The sequence below is a fragment of the Agelaius tricolor genome, unplaced genomic scaffold (genome assembly GCF_023055355.1).
Source record: "Agelaius tricolor isolate 1412-34295 unplaced genomic scaffold, bAgeTri1.0.p SCAF_5, whole genome shotgun sequence".
NCBI classification, from domain to species: Eukaryota; Metazoa; Chordata; class Aves; order Passeriformes; family Icteridae; genus Agelaius; species Agelaius tricolor.
This window is the reverse complement of record NW_027269265.1, coordinates 51,506,860-51,526,277: the sequence shown is the minus strand read 5'-3', so window position 1 is coordinate 51,526,277 and position 19,418 is coordinate 51,506,860. Positions and strand designations below refer to the sequence as shown.

At 40.1% G+C, this 19,418-nt stretch overlaps 1 protein-coding gene across 1 annotated transcript in view; it reads left to right on the top strand.

Annotated features, from left to right (window-relative positions):
• The window catches only part of TRIM66 (tripartite motif containing 66), a 46,378-nt gene extending 28,400 nt beyond the window's left edge, over positions 1 to 17,978 (top strand). The window contains exons 11-20 of the mRNA XM_071427936.1: positions 5,349 to 5,621; positions 5,827 to 6,055; positions 9,182 to 9,242; positions 9,932 to 10,106; positions 10,945 to 11,237; positions 12,727 to 12,850; positions 14,141 to 14,215; positions 15,344 to 15,496; positions 16,144 to 16,362; positions 16,677 to 17,978. Of these exons, the coding sequence (XP_071284037.1) occupies positions 5,349 to 5,621; positions 5,827 to 6,055; positions 9,182 to 9,242; positions 9,932 to 10,106; positions 10,945 to 11,237; positions 12,727 to 12,850; positions 14,141 to 14,215; positions 15,344 to 15,496; positions 16,144 to 16,362; positions 16,677 to 16,736 (1,662 nt within the window). The 3' untranslated portion in view covers positions 16,737 to 17,978. The remainder of the gene's footprint in view (positions 1 to 5,348; positions 5,622 to 5,826; positions 6,056 to 9,181; positions 9,243 to 9,931; positions 10,107 to 10,944; positions 11,238 to 12,726; positions 12,851 to 14,140; positions 14,216 to 15,343; positions 15,497 to 16,143; positions 16,363 to 16,676) is intronic.
• The last annotated feature ends 1,440 nt before the right edge of the window (positions 17,979 to 19,418 follow it).

Sequence of the window (19,418 nt, the reverse complement as noted above, 5' to 3'; positions counted from 1 at the left end):
GTTGATGCAGGGCCAGCTGGACATCTCTCCTCCTCACACTCCACGAAGAGCACCCCCTTCTGTACTTTGGAGCAAGACCCTTACCTCTGTTAGTTCATCTTCTGCCCAAAGTGAATCTCTGAATATGTTGTGCACTGCCTTAGTGAGTTATCACTGATCAGCTGCACCTGATCCTATAGAAATATAGTCAACAGCAGATCCTTAGGGAAGGGTATCAGAAGCGGAAAAATATAAACTGGTGGTCCACTATCCCAGATTCTGAAGGCCAGCACTTCAAGGATTTTCTGACCTGAAGGCTGTACCCAGACAATTGTGGTTTAGAGCTCTTTTAAAGACTACTTGCCTTATTAGAATTAGAAAAAAATCACAGGCAAGGAGTCTATAAAGAGCTCTAAACCACAATTTTGAGTCCATTTTAATACTAGTGCAGAATACTCCTCAGCATTGTTCTCCAACTGGGTTGTGCATTGCGTGGGAAGTTCCTCTGTTTGCTTACCTTAAGTCTCTTGCCTGATAGTTCAGATATCTTCTAATTCTTGTGTTAGGAAAAACAGTGAATGATCACTCCGTATTCACCCCATTCATAATATCTGTATTTTGTAGGTATACGTTGAATTTATTCTTGAAAGTTTGTTTTTGAAGCTTAAAAGGGACTACTTGTCTCTCTAGAGTTGGGTGAAAGCCACCCTGTACTTTGGTCCTTTGTGTTTTTGACCATTTTCCCCATACTTTGTGGTTTTGATAAATAATTTTTGAGGCAGGGTGACCAAGATTAGTAAAGAAAGTGTAAACACTTGGAAATGGTGTGTAGTGCATTATATTTGTTGTGTTCTTTTTGATTCACAAAAAGTTCCAACTTCTTAGTTCAAGAGCTGTTTGTCTCAAGCACAATAAAGTACCTGAAATGGGGAAATCCTAGGGAATATTCCATGCTATCCAGGGTGCACTCTTCAGAGAACTCTGAGAGGCTTCTCTTTTATTCCAAGTATGGTAGCATTTCATGAGAGACTAATGTGGTGATAGTTCATGGTGGAACTTCTCTTTTTTTTCTTGAAAAACTCATGAAATTTGTGTGAAGGGTGCTGGAGAACAGAGTACAGATTTTATTTGATGGTAGTATTGCACAGGGCATGTTGTGATTACTTAGTGACTGAAAGCAATAATAATTTAATATCCAACCTTAGAACTTCAAATCTGACCTTGGGACCAAAATGGATTTCTTGCTGCTATTTTTTCCCCTTAATTATTATTAATTCTTGATGAATTAGTGATGAAGGAAACAATAGCCTGAAGTTTGGGGTGCTACAAATTTCTCAAGTAGCAGAGTATGTTTTTTACTGTATAGAATTGAGCTGCTCAGGGCACAAACGCCTTCATGCTTAATGCAATTAGGTACATTTCCCAGAATGTTAATTTTACAAAACCCTTTTCCTTTGACCTGAAAAAAAGAAGATAAATAAAACATGATGCTGCTTGCTCCATGCAATCTCTTCCTCCTTCCACTTTAAGCCTGCTCCAGTTTATTCAGACAAATTGCTAAGGAAGATTTGGATTCTTTCTGTCTCGTGCAAGCGGGAAGGAAATCCTTCGGATTCTGTTCTGAAACTGGGAATGGGAAGCATGTGCAGCCCGTGCTATCAGTGCTGCTGTGTTAAGCAACTGGATTGGAGTAGTACATTTGTTTAACCTTCCAGCATAATGAGCTGCCAGGGGGATTGCTCCACTTAATAGCAGCCGTTCATTACTCTGCATCCATTTGCAGCGTGGTGTTTCTCCCATGGCAAAGAGAATTGGCGCTTCCCAGTTTTAGCTTCCTTTATCAGTGACACTTAATGTCAACAGCCCTGAGGCTTTGCCAAAACAATCCTAACAAATCCTAATCCCACTGTTTCAAGGTAAGTATTTGCTTCTCAGAATTCTTCTGTATTGGTGCTGCATGTTTACGCTGGACCTTTTTGGAATGCGACAGTGATCAAAGAAATATTTGAACTGAACCAAATGTTTATTTTTTGTTCTCTGCAGGCACTTTGCATGTTCTTTTTTCTTACTTTTCACTGCCATAGCTAAGAAAATTGTGGTAGGAGGCGTTTTGGGGTGGTGATGCTGCTGCCATTGTATTATAAGGATCATCAGACCAAAATTAATTATGAAACAATGAGAATTCCATTTATAGTGATGCAGATGTAGTTCAATGTGCCAGACTGTACATTAAAATGTCAAAAAGTTCAAAATTAACCAACAGCTGAAGCCACTGTCTGCCCAAGAGGATAATTAGTGCTTGTTGTTGTTCAAATGTTGCAATGTAAAAGCAATAGAGCTTTTATAAAACAGATAAATCCTTTAAAGGCGTCCCATTTGCAAAATCTAGCTGAACTGTCAAGGGAAAAGAGAAATTTTTGCTAATGGCAAAAGAAATGATTATTTTAGGGAGTGAATTAATAGTCTATTAATGAGCCTTGTTCCCAGTGCATTGTTCACTTCACACTTGACAGCAGCTCCATGGATCAGGATGGAATGTGTCTGTTCTTAACTGTGAGTTTTAATATTTTGCACTGAAAGATCATAATGTTGCTTCATCATTAAAATAACCACAAAATTAACTTTTGCCCCAAGGGAAAGACAGATGGCAGTTTGATGGCCTCATTATTCTTTTTAACAAGAGTAAGGTTTTACATTGGCTTATATAATCTAAAAAGATCTCTGAAGAAACTGATGCTAGATAGAAGAGTAAAAAGGACATAGCCACACCATGCAACTAAATTTCACCTTCCTGAAAATCTTACATGTGTGTCTCCATTTTTTTTTTTCCTTCAGTAGGAGTCATCCCAGTGACTACTCCCAATAAGTAAACTTGTGTCACTGGAGCCAGGAGAAATCCTAAATTGCCTTAGGAGAGGAGAACATTTCACCTGAGCTGCACACAGAAGGTCAGGTCTCACTCCATGAGATGATGGCACGTGCTTGTAAATGAGTCAAGGAAGGTGTGGGTAGTGATTAGAGGAGCTGAATGGCCAGAAGGTCTCCAGTTAACTTGGGAGCAAATTTGGGTGGTGTGCCTGCCACCTGTATGCCTCAGCATGGCCATTCCCAATGGAGCACAGCTGTAGGGTACTTCCTATGGACTCAGGGATTTGTGGATACTCCATGCTTTGGAGAACCTGAAAAAATAAATATTTAGCTACCTCACATGGGCTTAATTAATGCTCACAGTGGACTCTGAAGGAAGGGGAAAAGGCAAGGGCTGATTACATTTCATCTTCAGCTCGAGCATGAATTCTGCTTTTTTGTTTTAGTCTTTTGTGAGTGGTATGGGAGCAATTCACATGTTAATTCTGTCATCTGAAAAAGTCTTGTGATAAAATGAGTGATGCAATAAAAAAGTAAATGTGTACTTGGTAGGTCCCATTTGTCACTGCAATTGCAGGAACCTGTTACAAGCAAATTGGGGTGGCAAATAAACATTTTTGATCTTTGTGGACTTTAGGATGTGTGGCCTTGAAAAGTGGATTCCTTGCTGACCTATGGAGATAACTTTGGTTTGAAATCTCAGCATTCCTAGGAATGCTCTATCAGACAGACTATCTGATAGACAGAAGTTTGGGCCTCCTCTGGTGCTTTTCCTTATTGGCCGTGGTCTCGTTTTCTGCTCATATGTCAGGTGGGAAGAACATGTGTGACCAGTTCCAGCTGCTTCCAAAAAATTGTTCCAGCTCAGACAGCTTAGGTTCAGGGGTGTCCATTGGACTCAAGAGGGGGAGAATGACCAATTCCCTGGCTGCAGGAACCCAGTGCTCCTTGGAGTGCCTTCTACACGGAGGGACTGCTTAGAGCAGGCTCACTGCAGCTCTGCGTGCCAGAATGACACAAACCTGCCCTGGTCCTGCACAAGAGCTGACCTCTTTCTGTCTCAAATGCAGGTGTATTTTGTCTCATCAGATTAAGTGGTCACTCTTCAGGCAAAGCTCTCGTGGTCAATTGCAAATTGCATACATCTATTGCAAATTGGCAGAGAGGAAATTAAATTGCATCCATGGTTGGGTGGGAATTAGTGTCTGTGGGCAGTGTTGTCTTGGCACAGAGTTGCTGTGCATTGCAAGCAGAGGAATTCAAGGCTGGTAGGAGGTAGGATTTACACAGACACATCTGACAGCTCAGGCTAGGCTGCAGTCTTTGCCACTGTGGGGTTAAGATGGACAAAAGTATCAAAATCCCAAATGGAGTATGTGTTGAGAAAAATATTAATTAAATGTAGGAAATGGATCCTATCTCAGCTTCACTTCTGAGCCACAGGCCTCTAGTGGAGAAATAAGTACAACAATAAATTTAAACTCTAATTCAGATGCAATGGACACATTTCTATTTTCTTGATTTATATTAAAATGAGTGCTACCTACTGTATTGCAGTCAAATGAGAAGGATATAGTCAGTCAAATGTAAAGGGTGAAGCACCAGTGAAATGCGATGAAATCAAGGGAAAGTTGTGTATTCAAGTGACACAGATCTGGACACTTCCAAAATTGCTTCTGTTTTCTTTGCATGGATGCTGGAAGAGTCTTGTTTTCAATAGAGTCCCCCATTCCAGGGTGTGAGGCAGCTTAGGGAGGTCACCTAGATGAGTGGGTTTGCTTTGGTTTGTGTAACAGTGTCTCTGTGGGTTTGGTAGTAACAAATCATGAGACAGTAAAAAATGTACATTGATGCTTTGGTAAATATTCCTTTCTTTGGAAACTGGACATGTTTCCTCATTAGTACATGTAGGATATTTCTGCATTTAATCTGTGTTATTTAAAGGGGAAGAGCTTTAGGTTTTAATGGGACTGACTCACTAACTATCATAAAGTTTTCAGCATCATTAACAGGAAAAATAACTTCATGTACTTAAGTCAGAGTTAAATCTTATTTCTTCTGAATCTTCTTTCTGAATGATCTGATGTTCTTTTGGTAAAATGTCAAAATTTCATATTTGAATCTTATTTCTTCTGGGAAAATTTAATGGAAAATAATAGAGTTTATGTCAAGGATTAATTTGGTACAGTGTTCTACATAAATTTCCCAATCATTGTAGGAGTTAAAAATCGGAATCCCTTGAATTGATCTAAGGAAGACTTTTTTTGTAAGCACCAGAAGAGTAACCCAGTTGTCTCCATTTTCAATTTTAATGGTGGAGAATCTAAAGCTTTTGGAAACAGCATAGGATTGTAATAGATTCTTACAGCCCTTGTGACACAACTGTTTGATTATGTCAAGCTGAAACTGAGCATCTCATCTATTACAGAAAGAACAGTAGCATTTTGCTGCTGAAAAGCTGATTAATATATTGGATTTTTTCTTCTTTTTGCTTTTCCCAGCGTTCAGCATCCCTAAGCTTTGTGGGCTTTCCAAACAGTGCAGAAATGGAATTATCTCCCACGAGGTTATCCAGCTCAGCTGACCCAGAGGTGAAAGGTGCAGCTGCTGTGACACCTGGCCCGTCCCCAAACGCCCTCTGTGAGTGTGACACTGCAGCAGAGCCCCTGCCCAGCTACAGCCTGGCCCTGGCCAGGGCTCCCAGTGACCCCAGCCCTGGGGCTCCTGCTGCCCTTGCACCAGGTGATGCACTCCAGGGAGGCACTAAATGCAAGGTAGGGATGGCTCAAACTCCTCTGCTCAGAGGGAACCCACTTCCCTTTGCAGCACGTTGCTGTTGGTGAAACAGTCAAAATACTGTTTCAATTAAAGTTTTCCTTATCTGGTATTTGAAGACTGATGACAAATTATATTCTTAACATGAAAAGAAGGAAAACTCATAATTGAGTTTTGCATTTCTTTCTTCCCCTCCCCCTGCAGCTAGAAAATGAAGACTTCAGTGCTGTGGATTGTCTTCTAGAAAACAGCTTGGCTACTGCTGGGCAAGAGGTAGTTAATGAATTAACTCTTTCTATGCAAAAAGTGATGGAAGAACCTATTAATCTTTCAATCAAAAAGCCTCAGCATTGCACTTCTCCTTCTGAACTGCTCAGCAACACTTCTTTCCTGCCTGTGAATGCCAGAATGAGACAACCTAGAAGCAAAGAAGGTACCAGGCTTTTAATTATTTCCTTTAGGGTTTGGAGCTTTTTTCTTTCTTAGCACTGTGCATTGCAAGCGTGGTAAAGCAGTATGCCTATTAATATACTTATATGTAAATGTGCTTTTCCAGCAAGCTTCAAATGTTATCAGAGTACTTAATCCAATGGAAAAGTGTGTTTGATCTCATTTGTGGAGGAAAAACATGGAAATGATATGCTTTTAATTTGTAACATCCCTTATCTGTGAACCAGAAACGAGTGTGACTGTGTGAAGTACCTGGAGTATTAGTTCTCTTAGAAGCACTCCTGTTAATGAGACCTGCAGTTATGACTATTGAAGAGCTGGTTTGAAGAGTCCAAATTCAATTAAAAAAACCCACATTACTTCCAAAATGTAATGTGCCTTCTGCTAAGTCCTTCACATCAGTAGCATACCAAATTTTTGTTAACACGTTGCTCAGTATGTGCCTTTGCTTGGCTCTGTCTACTGTGGAACATTCCCTTCAGCCAAGGCCTATTTCTTCAGCCCTAATGGAGAATTAGACTTTACTTAACTCTTTTTATGGGCAAATTGCCAACATCATTGTGCTACACTCTAAAGCCTCATTCCTGCAAACTCTGAAAGTCAATGGGACTATTCATGCAAGCAAGGGATTGCAGGATCAAGCTGTTATCCCATGACTTATGCCAATATTTGGCTGCATTTCTCTATAAAAGATGAATTAATATTTCTCTCTCTGTGCTGTATTTTTATTCAGAGAATTCTAATTAGTACAAAGGAGGCCTAGCCCAGTGAGCCAAGGAAATGTATTTGTCTTCTCTTCAATGTCCCATGCCAAAACGTGGCAATTATGGCACAATCATTTGTGTGAGTTGTAAGAAGCAGGGGCACCCCTAAAAAGCTGTGCCTCAGGCAGGCTGAAGGGTCTTGGGGAGGAGCAGCAATGTGGTATCTGGGGTGGGTTGTGTGACACCACACACGGGGGCAGCCCCAGCATTCAGAGTCTCACTACTGTCAGTAGTGGATGCTACAAATTTCCTGGGTATAAAATGCAGGCCCTGATGTGCAAGAGACTGGAAAGCCTTGAGTGTTGAATTCAGTGCTGCTCCCTTTTCACAAGGAAGGATCAGGAGCGGGCAGTTCTCATCCTGACAGCATTTAGGGGCATGCAGTGAGGAGTTACAGTCACCAGTGCACCATAAAACGTGAGTTCTGCTGCAAAGGCAATGCTGACTCTGCTGGTGGCTCTGGGTAGGACTTGCTGGCTTCAGCAATGCTGTGCTGCCAAGCTTCATTCCTTCTGGTAAATGTCTCCAGTGACTCATCCTTTTCTAATAGCAAACCTAAACATTTCAGCCTAATTTAAAACAAAATTATTCTTATCCTAGGCACACGGGATGTGGTAAAAATTGTACTGTGATCATTTTCCCTCTTACAGCCACTTTTCTTTCTTATGACTTGCATAAACACCCTTCCCTCCTCTTCTCTTTCCTAGACTAAACAAATCTGATGGTTTCAGCCTCTCCTCATGGGTCAGGGGTTTGATTTTTTTTCAAAACCACCTCATTCCTCTGTGCTATTTTGGGTTCTCTGCAATTAAGGAGTGCTGCCTACAGCCAAATGCAGTGCTCAGCTGAGGCTCTGGGATGCCATGCAGAATCAAAGTATCAGCTCCTTGTGTTTTACATTCCTTGCTGCTGGTGATACCCTGCAGGATGGCATTCCTCCCTTCTGCAGCAGCAGCATTAGGGGGTTGACTGTGTAGAGAACAGCTCACTTTAACTCTTAATTCCTTCCAAGAACATTTTCCTAGCCAGTTGTTTTCCTTTGGGATTACATTCATCTGACCCGTCATGTGCACAGTTACCTCAATTCAGTCCTACTGATTTAGGAGATTTTTTTCCTCTGATGCACTAAGGTCTATTTTTAACTGAAAACATTCTCCACAGTGCAACCCCTCTAGTTTGGTGTTTCCCACGAATTTTACAGGCAGTATTTTTTGATGGGCCCAGTTGCTGATGGAAATGTTGGTTAATGTAGGAAGCCAGCACCACTGGAACATCCTCTGCTTTGACAGTGTGCAACAAGAGCTGCTCCTTCAGCTCAGTGTGCAGTCTCCTTTAGGAATTCTGTCCATGACAGGGCTACCCACCCTTCCCCTGAGCAACAATCACAAGTGAATAATGCCTTAGGTGTGATGTGAAATGCACCTTTCCTTGTTAGTCTTCATTTTATTGTTCCTTGTGGCAGGTACTGTTGACCTGAGCTAGATTTTCTTTTAAAAATCATCTTTTCCTGGCCCTCTCTTATCTCAAGATAACCACGATATTGTGTTTATTTCTTGTTTGTATTGGCTGTGTCAAACTAATTCCTAACAAAAGGTGAGATTACAAAATTTTTCAGTGGACTTGTATTTCTGAGGACATCCACTGAGGCATTTGTCTCTATCCTATCCCATCTCCCCAGAACTGTGCTATTACTTGTGTTTAATATCAGTAAAAACTACAGCCAAATGCTGATACAGCTACATAAAGCTACAGCTAAATAAATAACAGATAGTTTTGAGTTCATGTGTTTATATGTTCCAGACACTGGAGGAAAGAAAGGAATCGTAGTGTTAACTTTTGTCCTGTGGTGGCAGATGGGAGACACAATTTACTTCCTGTTTTCAAGTAACTGGAATTATTCAGAAGCTTCTTAGCATAGAGCTGGAGACCACAAGGATTTCCTGAGCCCTGGGGGTTCAGACCTCATTGGGTCTGTTTTTCTCAAGTGAAGGCTGTATGGCAAAGAGGATTACTTATGTTGTTTCATTTATATGGATGTATGTGATATGGCTGTGTACATAAATAATTCCCTGGGAAAGAAATAATTTCTACAAAATATTTAATATATGCTCCTTCTATTTAGAACAGAAGCTGTGGTTAAAAGTAAAAAAGAAAGACAAAGGCTCTGCACCAGAACAGAAAATAGTATGCACATTTTCTATACATATAGATGAAATTATTCCATATTTCACTTATGATATCATATTAAACACCAGTCAGAAGTACATGAATATTGAAGTACTTTCTACCCTAATCTGCCTGTGATATTATAAATATTTTATTCATTTTCTTATCTTCTGTTCCAGATTCCAATAACTGTGAAAAGGAACATTTTGAAATGGATATGAAAAGCAATCAGAATGTCAGGTAGCAGAGTCTTTTTTTTATACAAAAGCACTGGCTGTGAAATTTTATGCATGTATTTAGAAAATTTGTCATACTTAACAATGATGGAGAACTTAAAAAGATTTCTAGATTCCTTATAGGTATTAGTTCTGAAAGTTGTAAAATGCTCTCCAACTTGAAAACAGCAATGGAAAAGAAGTGGTGAATTCATGTATTTCTGTGTAATTTCCCAGAATGAATAAACACTTGCAAACTTATCTCACTTTAACAATTAGAAAATGTTAAGCCCCAATGAAAGCTAAAAGATATAATGGGAACAGGATTAACATTACCTCAACAATTTTATAAAATTTGATTTTCAGCCACTGCTGTGATAATATGGTAAAGTTGATGATGTGCTGTGCTCCTGTTGAAACCAGCCACATATGAAAAGTATAAAATATGACTTTAATTGTGGTAATTAAGAATATTCAGATCAGGGCAAAGCTTTAGCACAGGAGTTAGTAATGTAATACACATATGATTAATTTAAAGTGATTGCATTCACATTTCTTGAAGAATTGGTTTGTGAAAAAAATATCAAGATTTTCAGCGTTTGGCCACCAGAGTCACAGGGGAAAAGGAGCACAAACAATGGTGCACGAAACTGAGGGCGGAGGAGAATTCTGTGGCATGTGGATGAATTTAATCACTTGTCCTTTTGGCTGCAGAGGTGCCCCAAAGGAGCAGAGGATCCCCTACGTGCGGCTGGAGCGCCTGCAGATCTCTGCCTCGGAGGTGGGCGAGCTGCCGGTGTTCAAGCTCCAGCCACAGCACAACGAGCAGGAGGGCAACTTCCTCCTGGTCATTGAGTGTGGCACACGCTCCTCAAGCATGTCTATAAAGGTGAGGGGATTTTCTTTGGGATTTACCTGCCTTCTGCCCTTTATCCCACTGGTTTGCAGGCACAGTTCCTGGAATGTTGTACAGTAAAAAAGTCTGCTGATTTGTTTGACCCTCAGGTACCTCTGTGATGGGTTGTGGTAAAGACAGTACAGATTTGAGCTTGCTCCTGCAGAGCTCAAGTGGAGCTCCCTGCATCTTCCATTTCTGAAAGTTTGTAGTGTTTTCATGTTCTAAGGAGCAACTTGGCTCACCTTTCTGGTTACAAATACAGGATAAGTAGCTTAAAACTGGCCTGAATATGTATTTGAGTGTTATGAACTGATCCCAGAAATCACAGTGTAATAGATTTTTTAAAGCTTTGTATTTTATTGCTTCAGTGGAGTCTTGGGTGTGAACTTCTTTCCACAGAAGGAAACAGGAATTTCTGGTGGGAAAAAGACCCATACTTTTTTATGTTTGGGGTTTTTTGGGGGCATGGTGGGGGGCTTGAGCTGTTTACCATAAAATTTGCAAGTGAGATTGTAGAATATCCTATTTCTATCACCTGTGGTGTAGAATCTGCACAGCTCTCTCACAGTGCTACTCCACTGTGCTGTGTGGAGGAAATGACCTGACCAAGGTGACCTGGCTAGCCAGTGGCAAATGCCAAGAGTGTGGATCTCCTGAACCCCAGTAGAGCTCACTGCAGAGAAGCACTTGGAAGCACTTGTTGGAAAATTGTTGGTAGTTGTGCCTTCCAAGTACAGTAAGTACTTGGCTATCTGCAGATAACCAGTGATGCTTTATGCTGATGCGTGAAAATGATGATTGTGTGATCCCAGATTTTTCTTCCTTCAAGATAAATAAAGATAGTCCAGCTGAAGGACAGAAGTCCAAAGAGGAGAACTCAGAGGGTGGGAGATGTCTCATCTCCCAGGCTGCAGGACAGACACAATCCCCATCTGTTGATCAGAAGCTCAGCAATGGCATCTCCAGCATGAAAAAATCCCCAGTTACTCAGGAAGTCAGTCCAATTGAAAATGAGGATTTCTGTGCTGTGTGTCTTAATGGAGGAGAACTGTTGTGCTGTGATCACTGCCCCAAGGTCTTCCATCTCTCCTGCCATGTTCCAGCCCTGCTCAGCTTTCCAGTGTGAGTATGGATGACATTTCACTACTGTGCTGTTCCTGCTCACTGCCTGGGGGCAGAAGATATCCTCAGGGATTGGTGTTTCAGGCTTATGCGAGGGCTGCATCTCTCACTTGCCTTTTTTTGATACTTTTTTTTTTTTGTCTTACATGCAAGGAACTAGATGAATTATGAAAAAGAACTGTTTCCTGTCACTGTGCCCTTTCTGCAGTTAACTGGCCTGTACAGCAAAGGAGGTGGCAGACCTGAACTTAAACTTTCATGTGACTCACTGGAAAAAATAAAAACCTAATTCTCATGTAGCATCTGGAGTGTAGACATCAGTTCTTGGCAGAACAGAGACTAGCACAAGGGAAGGGCAATCAGTGAGTTTTTATTCAGTTTGTTAGCAATTTTATGGAAAATGTAGGATTATCAGGGCTTTTGTGGAAATATTTCAGTCATTGCTTTCCCTAAGATACAATCTCTTGCAACTTGTCACAGATGGATTGTATGCAATGAACCAGAAATAGACACATGTCCACATACCAAACTTAAAAGTGAGACTGAATAATGTGCATTACTGTGGTATGCAATTCTAAGTTTGTTATAAATCATTACTAAGTGGAACCAAAGTCTACTTCATTTGAGCCAAGCTCAAATCATTGTCTCAGTTGAGAAAAATATGTTGTAAGGTGTTAATTTGGAGATTCTGGTTTCTCCTTTCTGTTTAAAAACCAGGACTTTTCAGCTCTTGGATTTCATTCTTTTCTCTGGTAGTGGAGTTATTACCTTCTAGTTTCAAAGCACTGTGAAAACCAAGCTTTCCTGTTAGAATAAACTTTAAAGGCAAAGTTAAACCCTAATGAAGTAAATTAATTCCCTTAACTAAAGTTATAGGTTCATAATTCTTGAATATATCTTCATCTGTAGCTATTCAGACCTCGATGTTGTAGAAGTTGCATCACTGCCTTCACAAAATTCTTCAAAGGTTTCTGAAAATGCATCTACTAGCATGGACACACATGCCCTTGCAGGATTATGTCTGTTTGGTTTGGAGACCGGTGTTATTATCACACCTTTTCTGATAATGTTGATTTCTTAGATAAATATGTCAATTATTGTATCAATTGATAATAAATATCTCAGTTATCAAAAGGGTCTGGGTTTGTCTTACGAACCAGTTGCTGCCTGTTTTTCCTTAGTGTTTTTTTGCAAAGCAGAACTTGAATCTACCAACTGTGTACACTACTGGTAGATTATTCAAACTCAATTTTGTTGTTTTCTTTTCCTTTGTGACAGGAAAAGAGGTGTGAGTAGAATCCGAAATGATTATACTTCTAACTGGATTCAAATCCAATGAAAAATATCTAGTACAATGGGCTTCAGATTGCCTGCTATCAAAATGCTAGTTAGGGATGAGGCTTTCCAAACGGTGATTCCTGAGATTTGCTGTTTGACAAGGGTGTGGAGAAAATTCCCCATGAGTTTTGTTTGGTTTCTTGTTTTGCAGGGGGGAATGGGTGTGCTCGCTTTGCCGTAACCCCGCGAAGCCAGAGGTGGAGTATGACTGTGAGAACACGCGCTACAGCCACAGCTACAATGCACAGTATGGCCTGGGGGACTGTGACCAGAAGGTGGGAATCATTACATATTGCACTATTTAGAGCAGGACATAGGGTCTCAGCATGGGGCCTTGCTTTTTCATGAGATGGTTTTCACTTGGCTGCTACTCAAATGTTCTACACTGTAGTAAATGCAACAAAAGCATTGTTATTGTTTGGTTGTATATTATTTTGTGTATTAGTTGGTCTTCTTTCTAGGCATTGCTCTTCAATATAAAAATGTTATAGAAAGATGAAGCAGGCAGATGTGGGATTCTTTTCTACTTTGAACAGGGAAGTCATACTCAGGAGCAGAGCTTCCATGAGTCAGTTTTGCCTGGTTTGTGACACTGAATCTTTTTCCTTTAAAACCTGGCACCTTCTCAGACATCTACTTGGGCCAGTGCAATGACATTTTTGTGATAAAGACATTTTTTGGACACTTTAAAGTTGGATTGAAATCATCAAACAGTCTTCTTCATATATTCCATTAGTTCCATTGAAGATATTTTGTCTCTTAACTCAGCCTAGAGGAAAGCTTATCACTTTGCATACCTATTACTAGTTTTCACTACCAAATCTTTCATTAAATAATGGCCTTTTCTTAAAGTCCATAGTATTTGGACGGCACAAATTCAATATAGATATCATGTGTATATTGGTGATTACTGGACAGGGAGGAGGAGTCTGCACAACTGACTGCAGATGTTGAGCTGGCCCTGTTTCTACTGGATTGGTACCGCTGGGCAAAAATTATTGGGGTTTGGGTCTTGAATAGTGAAGTCCTATTTAGAAAATTGAGTTGATTAAAATTTCCATTGTTTGTGAGAAAATATAGCTTATAATCTTTGTGTAGTGCATTTTTTTTCACTAATAAATGAGCCAAACACTAGTGTAAGTGTTTTACAAGTTAATGATGATTAAAGGGAATAGTTTTCATGCAGTACTACCAACTTACATTGGTTTGCATGAATGGATATGAGCAGTGGGAAACATTGGCCATTTAACTCTTTCTACATTGTTGCTGTCTCCCAGTTGAGAGCCAAAGAGCATCTGGAGCACATAAAGTAAATAATAATAGTGATTAATTCCCAAGAATTTCCAGGAAAATATTTATTTCTTGCATTTCTTGACTATCCTTATTTTCCAAGGTGTAACAATGCTATGAGGCAAAACGTCCCCCTGACTAGAGTGACGTGTGCCATTTTGCATCAGAAATTAATTTGAGAATTCACTTTTTTATTAGTATGATTGATTAACTAAGGGCAAGAATGAAACTCCCTTGTTTTGAATTAGAATTTATTGCAATTTTGGCTTCCACAGAAGTGTGAAAAGCTGGTGCTCTCCCTGTTCTGCAGCAGTATGAGCCTCCCATTCCATGAACCTGTCAGCCCCCTGGTAAGTACTGCATGTGCAGGGATCAGAGAGAATCCAGAGAGCCTCACAAGCTTCTCCTTTGTCTTCTTGAAAGATATTCATGAGGGTTTTTTCTGAAGAGTATTGATTCCTAGGGAAGGGTTCATGTTTGCCTCTTCCAAGTGCCTTGAAGGCATCAGGCCAGAGGCAGGGAAACAGTTGGCCAGTGCTCAGGCCATGTCTGAGTGCCAATTTAAGAAGCTGGTAGAATGGCAAAGGTGTATGAGGGGTTCCAGTGATTAAAAGAGTTGACTTGCCATGTACATGGAGAATATTGTACAGCCATAAGAGAAGTTTTCTCTAGAAGCAACCCTGAACTCCATCTTTTCTTGTGCTGTGCACACAGAAGATAAATGTGACTGTGCAGGGAAGATGTAGGGATATCTGCTTCATCCATCTACTCCACATTTGCAACATTAACTGTTTGCTTTAAGGAAGGTGGAGACTTACACTATTGTAACAATAGAGCACCATGTGTTAAAAGTTGAAGAGGGGGAAAAATAAAGGTTTTATGTGAAGGAGTAGTTCAAATAATGATATTAAACCCATTCCACCTAATAAAGCTTGTAATGAACTTATGGAACAAATTAGTTGACAAGTAGGTTTAGACCCTGAAAGATTTAAGAACTGGGAAATCCTGGTAGCTGGTGCCCATTGAAGAAAGTTTTGTTGAACTTTTAAAAGAGTGCACGGTATCCTATTTTGAGTCACTCTTGACAGACTACTTCCCACATTATCAGCTGAAAGTATCACAGCACGTTCTTTTCGTAATTGCTTGGGGAAAATGTCAGCTAGTTATCAATGTTACATTTATTATTGATCATGGTTAAATTTGGGTTATGGTTATCTGGGGAAAACGTTACAAAGTGCAAGCAGCAGAGTAGTCACTGAAGTGTGCTATTTTTAGGATCAATCTTGAAAACAAGTATGTTTTAATCAAATCAAAAAGCACCCAGGAAGATGATGTGCAAGTGTAGCCACTAAAAGAGCTCTCTACCCTGATGCAAGGACCCCTCTGCAATGAATTCTGTCCAAAATTGCATAGAAGTCACTGGAGAGGAAATGTTTTAATGAAAAATGTCACATACCTGCCTTTTATTCTTATTGCAGGCTCGGCATTATTATCAGATCATCAAAAGACCAATGGATTTGTCCACCATACGAAGGAAGCTGCAAAAAAAGGACAAGTCCCACTACTCTGCACCTGAGGAACTTGTGACTGACGTGCGTCTCATGTTTTGGAACTGTGCAAAGTTCAATTATGTATGTTTCTAAAATGCATGGGTTGGGGGGACAAACAAAGCAGGGGTTGGCTCTTGCAGTGGCTGTCACACTGGTGCAACTACTGCTTCCATGGAAGTCAGATGTAGGATTGGAATAAACAGAAGTATTAATCAGTTTTATTCTTTGGAAATTATGTCAGAGTTTCTTTTAATGACAGGAGTGAAGTTTGTATGAAGTTATATACATATTTGAGAACTTGAGATACATATGGATCTAAAATTAAAGAGGGACATCTTCACAGACAACTCTATGGAATGTTGCTGTGAGATTTATGGAATATGGAAATTTTGCTGTAGGAAGCCAGTCACAGCCAGCAAAATACCTAGGGAAAATAAAACGCTCAGAAATTCCTAAGCAGGGGTTAGGAATTTGACTGCTGTTCTTTCTAGTTCACTGCACATCTCTACTTCTTGGAGGTGCACAAATGTGCTCCTTAACAGCAGCATCTGGTTTTTACTTACACTGGAAATGCAGAGGGACTAATGGGCTGTAGAAAGTGTGCAGAGACTAATAGAGATGTAGCAGACAGAGCCAAGGAGAGATGTTGGGGTGGGGTAGTTATTTGGGTTTGATCCTAGATGATTTCTGTGTGTGGTAGCACTGAACAGTTATTCATTCCCTCACAGCCGGATTCCGAGGTTGCTGAGGCTGGACGATGCCTGGATGAGTTCTTTGAGGACAAACTGAGAGAGATCTACCCAGACAGGCATTTCCCTTCAATGCAGCAGGATGACTCTGATTCTGAAGACGTGGAGAGCCAGAACAGCCCAGTGCCATCCCAGGATTTCCAGTGGCCGTCGTACGGGCAGGAGTGCGTGCAGCCCAAAAGGAAACGGCGCCACGCTGTAAGATTGCAAAAGCAAAAGCACTTGGTTGCCAAGTGGCCTCCCTGCTAACTCTGTTTACAGCTACTGATGGGAAGTTTTGGCAGGGCTGTCTGAGAAAGCTGTCAAGCTTCTATCACGGATGTGTGATCAGTTCTACATGTTATGTCACGGTCCCTTGAGTGGAATAAAGTGTCAGATGTGTATAAATGCGCGAGCAGGAGCAAATGAAGCCTCTCAGGCTGCGCAGTTATCTTCCTAGCAGAAAGCTCTGTCAGGGTTTGTAAAAAGATTAAGCCGTTTAGCTATTCATTGTTTGTTTCCTTTGTACACAGGACAGCGAAAAAACTAAAAGAATGATGTTTCAGCCAGCTAACAGCCTTCCTCAGGTATGACCTCCTCAAGATATGAGATTTGAGGAATCCAGCAGCATGACTGGCAGAGTTAAGGTGTGTGGGAGGAAAGCAAAGCGCTCGGGCTGTTTATTGAAACTCTCCTATTCTGCTGACCATATGCCTTATTTCTAGATCTTGTGGATAGACAACAGATCCAAAATGTTTATGTTTAAATCTGTCAATATCCCATCTGTTAAATCACATGTGTGTTTCACAGTGTTTACACTGAAGTACTAATGTCTTGGTCATAGGTAATGATAAACAATAATAAAAATAAGATCCTAATAATACCTCATACTGCAGTACTGTTTCTCAATGTGGCATCTCTATTTTGTAGAGCACAGGTAACCATGTAATAATCTTGCAGCCTCAGTGTGAATGTTGGCCATGCTTTGTGACAAATACAATATGTAGCCATTAAAGCTGTAATCCTGTTGTCTTATTCAATGATTTTTCTGGGAACTTGGCTGCTCCAAAACCTGTGAGATAATGTGATTATCTGATTAGCTGTTTCTTTTCAAGCACGGTGTTTTCATTAAATCAGGAAAGAACAAGTGATAGTAATGCTAACACTGGGGCTCTGTGAGGGCTGGTTTTCAGCGCATACTGGGTGCTCTCTTTGCAAGGCATCCTTCTTCTGGAATCTAATTCATGCTTGGTAAAGCAGTGTGGGATTTTGTAGCTCTCAAAGGCAGCATTTTTATACAACCCAAGGCAGTTGTTTTTCTATAAAATAGATATTGGAATTCAGCAAATTAACTATGGAGCGAATTACATGGTTTTAGAAGTGCCTATAAAATAATGTAATTTATTTCTGATTTTCTTTTTGCTTATTACCTGTAGCTGTGATTATCAGCAGTGCTAGAAGATGATGATAATGTAGAAGCTCAAACAGAAAGGTTAAGATTTCTTTTTTTTTTTTTGCTAAATTTCACAATGTATAGGCAGAACACAACCAAGAGCAGATTTAGAGCTCACTTGAACAAAGATTGTATGTCACTGTAAAGTATGAAGGGTGGGATGGGTAGCAAGGCATCACACCTGAGCAAAGAGTGAAAGTTTGCAAGCTGCTTCCCACCCCTTCCAGCAGCAGGTGAGCCACATCTCTGCATGGCCAGTGCTTTCCTCATGTGTGTGAGGGGCATCTTCCTCAGAGCTCTGCCCAGCAGAACAATCTGGGCTGGGGCCTAGCTCTGACACAGGAGGTTGTTGCAGACCTCAAACACAAAAAAATTCATTTTAATTAGGTTCCTGTAAATAAAGATTATATTTTCAGCATAGTTTATATGGGCTATTTTGTCTAGTAACCATGTATGTTATTTTAGATAACACTTTAAAGGTTTATATATGAAATAGTAATAAGACATGAATGTTGTATTCTACAATGTGGGACTTACTGTTTGCCCTTTACCTGGTAGTGTGCTAATCTTTCCTTTTCTTTGGAGAAGTGAAAATCTGGGTATTAGAAACTGATTGGCAAACTGTGAGATGAAGGGACAGCCTTTACATTTTCTAATTGTGAATTCATATATGTTTGCTTTCTGTCAAATTCCTCAAAACAGTGAGAGTCTTGGCACAGGACAATGAGTGCAGGTTTGTCACTGAATTAATCACCCTTATCTATGCTACAGGTTTAATTTCTTCTCAGTTCCTCCACCAAAGAACTATCTTTTACTAATCTAAAAATGGTACACTTTTTTAGATTTCATCTAGGGGTCGTGGTAGAAATGTGAGAGATAGTGATGGCTTCCTCTTTTCCTGGAAGAGCAGAGTCAGCGAGAGTCTCCTTCTGTTTCTTAAAGTATGTAAGGTTATTAACTGTACCATTAGTTTTGGAGAACACCTGTTCAAATAAAATTTATTCAGGGTGTATTATGCTTTTATTAAAAATAGAAGTTTCTCAGCTTGTCATTGTAAGTAGAACACCTTTTTGTGTGTGTTCTGGCAGGACTGAATCACCTGAGCACTCTTAAGGCTATCTTAGATTCTGATTAATACTCTAAGACAGGTAACAATTGAAAAAAAAACTTCATAAACCTCATGTAATGCTGGTAATCAGGACAAAAACTGAAGTCTGAAGTATGACTTAATATATTTTCAAACATGAATCCATAGGTCAGCAAATTCCCGGTACAGTGCAGGTTATGGGAACAATATAATTTTTTACATATAACGGGTTACGTGTATAAAGGGAAAATCCTTTCTGTGCTTAAACAGTTGGAAAAGAGATTAAGTGCAGTTTCATAATAGGTCTGTCAAAGAAGAAAAGGCAGCTACAGATTTGGCTTTGATTAACCCCCAGACAATTTCCAAGACCTGCTTGTTCCAGTATGGTGACAGGAGAATGGCATCACAGTTCATACAAACAGGTGTTTAACCATACACGTTAACCAATGACTGCATGTTTATATGTGTAATGTGCATTGCTGAACAATAAAACACGTGAAATGTCTTTTTGCACATCAATCTGAAATTTTTGCTCTCAGTACATCTGCTTTCAATTCACGTATGGATTGTACAATATAATTTAACAATCATCAGCTAAATTGCTCATAACTTCTGATAGCAAAACAGAGCAGTTATGAAAGCAGCTATGCTAACACAGGAGACAGCTTGCTATTTGTGCTAATATTTTCAATACCAAGTAGATATTTTGCCTTTTTGTTTTTCAGTTGCTCTAAG